The sequence below is a fragment of the Trachymyrmex septentrionalis genome, unplaced genomic scaffold, assembly GCF_001594115.1.
Source record: "Trachymyrmex septentrionalis isolate Tsep2-gDNA-1 unplaced genomic scaffold, Tsep1.0 scaffold74, whole genome shotgun sequence".
NCBI classification, from domain to species: Eukaryota; Metazoa; Arthropoda; class Insecta; order Hymenoptera; family Formicidae; genus Trachymyrmex; species Trachymyrmex septentrionalis.
The window spans coordinates 1,111,200-1,119,570 of NW_017305927.1; the positions used below are offsets into that span (position 1 = coordinate 1,111,200).

The following is an 8,371-nucleotide window of genomic DNA, read 5'->3' on the forward strand; positions in this document are numbered from 1 at the left end:
CTCATCTGAGAATTGGTAATCTGTTGATGATGAAACCGAATGACGGACTGACTGTTGCTCGAATCGGAATCGAATCATCTTTGTTAGGGACGCTGAAGCGGGTAGGAAGGTGTGGAAGTCAATGGATGCGACTTGAAACTTTAACTCCGCCGTTAAGTGCACTTTATGCCGAACTGGAAAATTGACGAGATTCACGCGTTTTTGCACCTGGTCCCGCCCGACACGCGGCCTGAGTCAAGCAGTAAAAACAACAGTAAAATCAATCACGCTCGACCATTTCGAAAAAAATAGTAGAGCCGGCGGGTGTACGCGACGCCCTGCTTTCATCAATACTTTATACAACAAATGCGAAACGCCCGCAAAAAACTGCCGTTTTCGCGGTTAACTCCACAACGGCTATTAATCTGATATCGAAATAACCATTTTTTTTTTTACTCGCCGCGGATGCATCCGAAAATAGGTGTCGACTGAATCGTCGGGCGCACGAGTGCGCGATGTCTCCTTTTGATCCGACGCGACGCGACGCGACGGACGGACGGATCCGGCAGTTATAAAACTGCCCGGAGGCCCGGAGGCACAACGGAGGGCTCGGGACACAGAACCACCCCCCCCCCCCGATCAACTGACTTTTACTGCATTTCGCGTGATTCTATCAATTTCGTCCGACAAGTAATGAGCCCGCCAACAGAATGTTTTTAGCAATTTTTTGGGTGTTTCCGCGGCAAATTAGCGTAAGTGAGTTAGCATATCCGGCATGCACGAGCGCGCGCTTGTAAAAGCATTGTCTCTCTCGTATGTATGTATGCATGTACGTACGCACGCGTGTGTATTGGTATGCGAATAGCTCGACCCGAAACACGCACCAAGCGCGATACGCACGTCGACCACTGCATCATCGCGCACCATCTGCTCGGTAATGACTCCCCATTACCGTGTACAGGGACTTTCGTTGAATTATCGGTACATTTTCAGAGAATCCCCGGGGCGATGCGGCAGCGTCGCGTCGGATAGATCTCGCGATCGAAGCGTTGCATAAAGTGTCGCATGTTCCACTTACTCGTTTTCGATCGTGGCTCCCGTGGTCCATCGACGGTCACCTTAATCGCCCTCGTATAGGTCGCCACTTGGGGTGGTGTCGTCGACACGGTAATGGTGATGCTGAAGCTTTTTCCTGTCGCAGAGAACAATATATCAGTTGTCTATATATACAAAGTGTTTGTGCTCATACAATTTTACTCTTTCATATGTATGTATCACTAATTTATCTGTTTGCATTTATCTGTTTCAATTTACGAATGTATATTTATTTTTTACAGTGTAAAATATCTATAGCACAGATCATTCCTTATAATGTAAGCTAGCTTCTGTGCTACATAGAATTGATTCGCAATCTTTTCGTCTAATAAAAACGTAAGTTATTTTTATATGAAATTATTTTTCTCAAAAAGTGACTAATTTATGTAACTAATTTCTTTTAAATGTCCGATTTTCTAGACGTTCTGCAAATTTATATACGACGAGAGCAGACTCTCAAAATGTGTCCGAAATTTCATTTTTTTTAGTTAGAAATGACAGAGTGTCGGAAGACACTCGCATTATAAGGACTACTTTGGGATGTTCAGAAGGCATGTTTTCATCGTTAATTTAAATGCTGAAAAAAACGTAGACATTTCGAAATGCATTATATTTTTTAAAGACAAAATGCATTTGGTTAATATTTTTAACAACTGTTTAGCAATTTTGTTGAATATTTAACATCCTACCGATTGACATCTTGTTATTTTCTGTAAAGTGCATAATTTTCTTGTGTGCATAAGTTTTCTTCTTTCTCGTTTTCTGAAAATTACAAATTTTTTGGACAAAACGCATTTCGAAAGTCTGCTCCTCGTATATAAATAATTTCACATTTATTTGATCAATTAAACGCTAATTAACGTATTTGTTTGTACCTTTGATTAAACGCGAGCAAGATGACATCGAATTTATAATTTGCGAATTTGCAATTACATCCGTGTCTATTATTAGACACGTCTTAAGCTCGGTATTCTTAAGCATTATATATATTCTTAAGCGTTAAAAGATAATAGAGAAGGAGTGGATGCTGGGGGTGGAGCAGTCGTGTACATATATCATCGGTGAAGGTCTGGAAGTTGAAGGCTCGGTATATTAATTCCTTCTCCATAAACGTCCGTCGGAGAGATTGACTACGCGCTCTTAAACGGCCCATCGCGCGCTAATATGCATTCGGTAATTCGCCGCTCTTTCGCAACTCTTCCGTAGGAGAGGCAGCCAGTTGTCCCTTTCGACCAATTGTCCCTCTCGAACAGAGGGTTCGTTCTCGCGGTGAGATATTTATACCTAGATTTAGTCTCTCTCGTTATTTACGTTCTCTTTGAAATTAGAAACCCGAAGAGGCGTTCGGTATGCTTTAGCCGAACTAATTGCAAGTCGTATCTCGTGGTAGCCGATACAGCAGGCGATAACTTGACGAAAACAATTCATACGGATGCCATCTATTTCGCGGGCCGTCCGTTCGCCAAAACACTCGGTGTCAACTTGTCCAATATGACGAAACGAAACACGACCAAGACTGCTGTTTACGCCCAAAAGAGACGATACCTAACGCGCCGCGGACATGCAATCGTTTGTGTTGGCGTAAATGTCAACGATTTGTAATTGTCTCCCCTTGGTACACCCAGTTCCACCTCGCTGTGTCTGTCAACATGATAACCGGCATCAAACACCGCCAGCCCCCGCGCTACCCCCCGGGAACTGCAACTGACTGCAGAGCTACATGGCGTTATATCCCAGTTATATTCGCAGCCCTCTCCGCTCTTCCGCGATAGAACCACCCCCGTTGCACCCGCCACCCGGTCCCAGGATACTTCCCGCGGCCGTCATTGCCATCGTCATCGTTCATCTGTCGCGTGCAAAGAGCATCGTTTCGGGATGTCGATTCAAATTTTTGCGTCAAGAGGCGATTTCTCTAACGTGATTTTTTTTTTTTTTTTTTTTTATTTATAAAAATAGGCAACTGTTGGACAACGGAGGTAGAATATAATTTTTTTAAGTTTCCATAGGGAAGGCCTAACTCTTTCAGGGGGAAGTACCCGGAGTCGAATAAAATTAGAATCAATTTTATAGGTACGTCAAAAAATGTTTTCAACGATGAAGATGTCTAATTGGAAAATCGGGGAAAATCCGAAGATCAGCGATCCAAGTCGGGGGAGGGAAGTGGAATGGGGGAAGGTGGCGAGCAGTTGGAGGAAGGGTCGCACGTTGAGCTAGACTCCCTCTCCCCCGGCCGAGTCCATCGCATTTGGGGCTAATAATGCCGCACAGCCGACTCCCCTCTCCGGCGCCCGAACCTGCGGTTAATACTCGATGATGGGAACGGTCATCTGCAGAGACAGGACCCGGTCTGTGCATTCGCGAACGATGGACGGTCGGTTGGACGGGCGGACGGACGGACGGACGGGCGTACGGACGGACGGACGGACGGGCGAACGGACGGACGGACGGACAGACAAAACCGGGCCACGCGTATGTGGCACCTATATAACATGCAGCATCACACAGCTTGACTACTCACGATCTCCCGTGTGTCTCTCTCTCCCAGGGCGCGCGTGAACGTGTGTACGTATGTATATGTGTCGGTGCGTTGGTAATACACCGACGACGAGATGAGCGCGCCAACCCAAACCGCCCACACACAACCACCCGAAACCACTCGAAACCGTCCGTTAATACTCGTGGCGATGAGCGGAGGGGACGAGGATCGCGTAGGGCTAAGCGAGCAGCAGCAGTAGCAGCAGCAGCGGCAGCAGCAACAGCGGCAGCAGCGGCAGCGACAGCAGCGTACAGGGTAGAAAGGCTAAGGGGGTGCGGGGGTGGACAAAGGGGAACGAGAGCGGACGCACGTTGGTGGTAGGGACGGAGCGGAGGTCCCAGAGTCTCCCAACAGGATGTCTCTGCAATTGTCAAATAATTACTATCGGTGGTAATTTCAGCCGTGTCGATATAGACTGCGGTATATTACTAATTATAGGCACGGGCCGCTTTCGACCCCGGCGATGATGATGGAACGACCGTCGTCGTTTTCAGCCTCCGGTCCTCTTTGATTCGGCGCTACCATATTTCGTTTCTTTCCGACGGTGCGTTTTTCGGAATTATCTACTTGTTAATATACGAGAGAAGCGACCATCTATCGAAATCAGAAAATCTCCTAAACGCATCTCTATTTGTCGAAGATGTCTCACAGCGGCCGTTTTGAAACAGCGGCCAATGCTTTATAAGTTTATGATAGTTTTAATGAAAAGAAAAATGATCGTCGGCCGGCTTGCGGTTGTTTCGCATTATTCCCTTTTTAACGTAGACTGACTTTAATAGTCGGCTGATTAGAGGTAATAAACTGTGAGGTGTGCGATCGGCGAGTTGTAATCTCTTACGTGACAACAGAAGACACGTGTAAAAGCAATTTCAATCGGATATGTAGTGATAGAGAAAATTGCGCGGTGAGAAAAATCGTGAGAGGGATTCATCAGCCCTCGACTCGCCAAGTCGCCGAAAAATAATCTCGTCGCGCTGGTATGACGCGATCGCTCTTTTTAATCGAGGAGGCAACGGCCGATTTTTCGTGGCCTCGCCGTTTTAAAATCCTCGCTGCAATTTCTTGAATCAGTTTGCCGGCCGATGCGATGCAATTCAATCAAATTAATAAGTCGCGGAAACAAAACCTCGATGATATAGGAGGGCCGGTACGTGGCCCCGATGGTGGTGGCCAGTATCAACACACCGAGAGCGGTTTGGTCAATCGCCGAAATTGAGTATTATGGATTATCGGGGAGAGATTGAAACGGCAAAAAAAAAAAAATATATATAACAACGAGCCGAAAAATGGACAAAGGGATCGAAGGATTTCCGAGCGAGGGAAGTGTCTCTTTCGCTAATTGACTCCGGGGACCGATGCACCTGTGCGTCAGGAGGAGGAAAATCGCTGACCCTGCACTTCATGATCGAATCAAATGAAACATAGATGACGCGTTACAGAACGGAATATCCCGCCGTGTACGAGCAGTCTCTGGCCCGTTAATTCATAAACGCGCCCTCCGGTTCGTGGGGTGCAAAATGCATTTGTAGGCTTTGACAAAGCCGCCTCCTGATCCGTGAATAATTATTATAGGCTAGGAAATCGATATTTTGATAACGCAAATGAGGTCGGATGCAAACCATAAAGATTTCGTAAGAAAAACAGCACAACTTGAGATCTTTACTTTGTATATACATTTTATATAGAATATTAACAAAATATTAATATATTGTTAAGAGTATATATTATTTTTTATAGATTTTTTTTTATTATATTATTAGAGAAAAATAGCTGCGTTAATTGTTTTTCATAACAATTTAGCCAATGTTGCTTTGATATTATTTTTATCAATTAGTATTGGCGCGAAAGAGCCGCGGTGAAGAAAATTAAGGACAGAGAATTAAGCGAAATATGAACAAGTCAAGAGCTTCGATCGTTGGTTGATTTTGGCAAGTCATCTTCTCCGTCTATATCTGTCTATATCCGTTGGATGATTTCTGATTAACGGCCAGTTGTTTCGAATGCTCGGTTGGGGCTTGCGGCAGACATCGAGTAATGACTCTGGGGGTGGCAGGAGAGCGGGAACTCGCGAATGGGGACACACGGGGATGGACGAGGGTGGCACGATGATGATGATTACAATAACCGTGATTTTAGAGGGCTGGAAATCGCGGCACGCGCTTTTGCCCGTCCTAGTATGCAGAGCTGCAGATTTCACTCTTACGAACTTCAACATGATCAAAGGTACGGTAAATTGTTTCCGGAAGGATAATTGGAATGCCGATACACTTTTTTTACAAGCATGCGACGTCTTTTATTAAATACGACACGCCACTGAACTAAAGGAAATACTTTTTGTTGCATAATTCTTGTAAGAATTTAAGGAGAGAAATAAAAAAATGTAATAACCAAAAAGACTCACCTCTGCCACTTCTGCCGACAAATCTAAGGTCATTAAATTTGGCGACTTGATTCTTCATTAACGCGGTAGAATTTCGTAATTCGGCGCAACAGTTCTCGTCATTACCAGCTCGAACTGTCACGAGAGTCCCATCGCCAACCTCGCCGAGGGCAACCACTTTAAATGCCACTGGAAGCGTTTTGTTGGATCGCCAGTGCGTCGGTAGTTGACTGCACAGAAAGTACGGCGATCCTGAAACAAAGATTTTTATTATACACAGAATCCTTCAATTTGATTTTAATATACAAATAATAATTTTAATGTAATTTTAATAGAAGCGTATAATGCGTAGATAAAAATATTTGCTTGATCTAAATTAAACAGATATTCTATTTTTAAAATGATTATTAACATTATTATTAAATTGACGAGTAATTGAATTTGTAATATCATTATTTCAGCTTCAGTTTATGTTTGCGGTTCCAACAAGCAATTCGTATATATACTGAAAGATGTATTTAGAATTTATATTATGTATTTATCCTTTCCTTACTTATTTAATTTATTCATATAGCGCTTTAGATTGACTTGTAATTGTTGTTCATATACTTCAAAAAAAGATTGGCACAGCATTTTTAGTCGGTTGCAGCAGCCAATTAAAAATGCTATATATTTTACCTATCTAATTTGCAGCAGCAGCCAATTTTTTCTTTTATTGTGCAACACGGATTATTTCAACAAATCCAACAATATTTTAACAATATTTCAGCAATATTGCGGTAACATTGCAAACGTTGCAGTAAGCTTCTATGCTGTATGGATGTAATTAACAGTTCGAAGAATAGTGCAGCAACAAAAAATGTCCTACTTTTTTAGTGCTTGAACGTGAATGGTGAGACGTTATTTATACTAGCTTTAAATCGTGAAATTACTAAAAGATATAATTTACATTCTGTCCTATCTATTTATAATATAGCTACGATTCTACACGATGTGTAAAGTACCTCTTTGCACGGAAAAAAAATGTGTTTTAGAAAGTATCACCAATCAACTTAAATTACTGATAAATAATACTCGAACTGAAGTTACACGATGGGATGAAATATACTTTCCTTACAATGAAGTACATAAGTGAAATTTATTTTTGTTTTTATTACTTCGTTGTGTAATTTTGTATTTTAAATAATTGAAATGAAACTATTTTGTTACATTTTATAAAAGTATAATTTCTGTGCAACAACGCACTTTTTGTTATATACGAAATCTTGTATTTCAAAGAGAGAAAGAGAGAGTTAAATTGAAAGGTGGGCACGAGAATAGTGGATTTCGTACGCGCTTCTCTTCGTCGCTTAAAGAATTTTTGGTTTTAAATAGACACTTGTTAGCAACAATTGGAACCAACCTGTCCTGACCAGTTCCCCAGGATGCTCGGCCTGCGCCTCGCCGACGAGCCTTTCGGTCCACCATAGTTCGCCGACGGCGGCACTCTCGCTCATTTCGCCGCCTCCACCTCCGGCGTCGGCGTCGTCTACTTGGTGGTACCTGCTGTTTACACCTTGCAGCGGCGCCAGGGAGGGACCACACGGGCCGGCGCCTTCGTGAGATCCAACGGTGCCGTAATTCTCCCCGCAGCCCACGGAACCCACCGGTAGATGCATCCCATCGGCCAGTAGCCGCCCCTCGTCGCCCAAGCACGCACCCCTCGGCCGGGACGTCGTGATTTCACTTACTACGCAGACGGAGGCGACTTCGTCGTGCCTCGCTACCAGCTGCCGCGGTAGATCTTTCGTCGTTCGTAATCGATCAGTCGTTCCTTCTTCACGATTGCGTCGATTTTCATGATCGGTCGCGAGATCATCACTGCGAACTTAACACGGCGGAATTGCGTTCCGGTCTTGATCCTTGATCGATGCGGCAGCTGTTTTCAACTCAGTCTCGCAATGTACCGTTGCACTTTTTGCGCGACGCGCGATCAGATAGACCGGCAATTCGAAATACATTGTCACTGTCTAGCGTCAATTTATTAACATTTAATATCTTGAGTCATCACCAGTACTCACATTACCACATTTAAATTTCTCTCTCTCTCTCTCTCTCTCTCTCTCTCTCTCTCTCTCTCTCTCTTTCTATGTCTTTTTAGAACACCATCGCCAGCGACACTAGCTAAATCATCAGTCGCAAATCTCTATTCCTACAGGTTGCCGCTGCCGGGATGACGTAGGCGAGGATTCCTCGAAATCGATATAACGTCACTGCGTTACACTTGGACGAACGGTGCACTTTTCCTACATACAATCGCCTCCTGACATTTCCTTCTGACGGCGGACCGAGTCATGATCGCGATTGTCGGCGGTAGCGATCCGGTCGACGATCCTCCCGCG

At 44.1% G+C, this 8,371-nt stretch overlaps 1 protein-coding gene across 1 annotated transcript in view; it reads right to left on the reverse strand.

The window, feature by feature from the left end:
• Nucleotides 1-8,003, reverse strand: part of LOC108753992 (protein lozenge-like) — a 39,952-nt gene extending 31,949 nt beyond the window's left edge. Inside the window, exons 1-3 of the mRNA XM_018495987.1 lie at nucleotides 7,393-8,003; nucleotides 6,012-6,242; nucleotides 1,058-1,171 (exon numbers count right to left, since the gene is read on the reverse strand). Of these exons, the coding sequence (XP_018351489.1) occupies nucleotides 1,058-1,171; nucleotides 6,012-6,242; nucleotides 7,393-7,648 (601 nt within the window). The 5' untranslated portion in view covers nucleotides 7,649-8,003. The remainder of the gene's footprint in view (nucleotides 1-1,057; nucleotides 1,172-6,011; nucleotides 6,243-7,392) is intronic.
• Nucleotides 8,004-8,371: the final 368 nt, after the last annotated feature.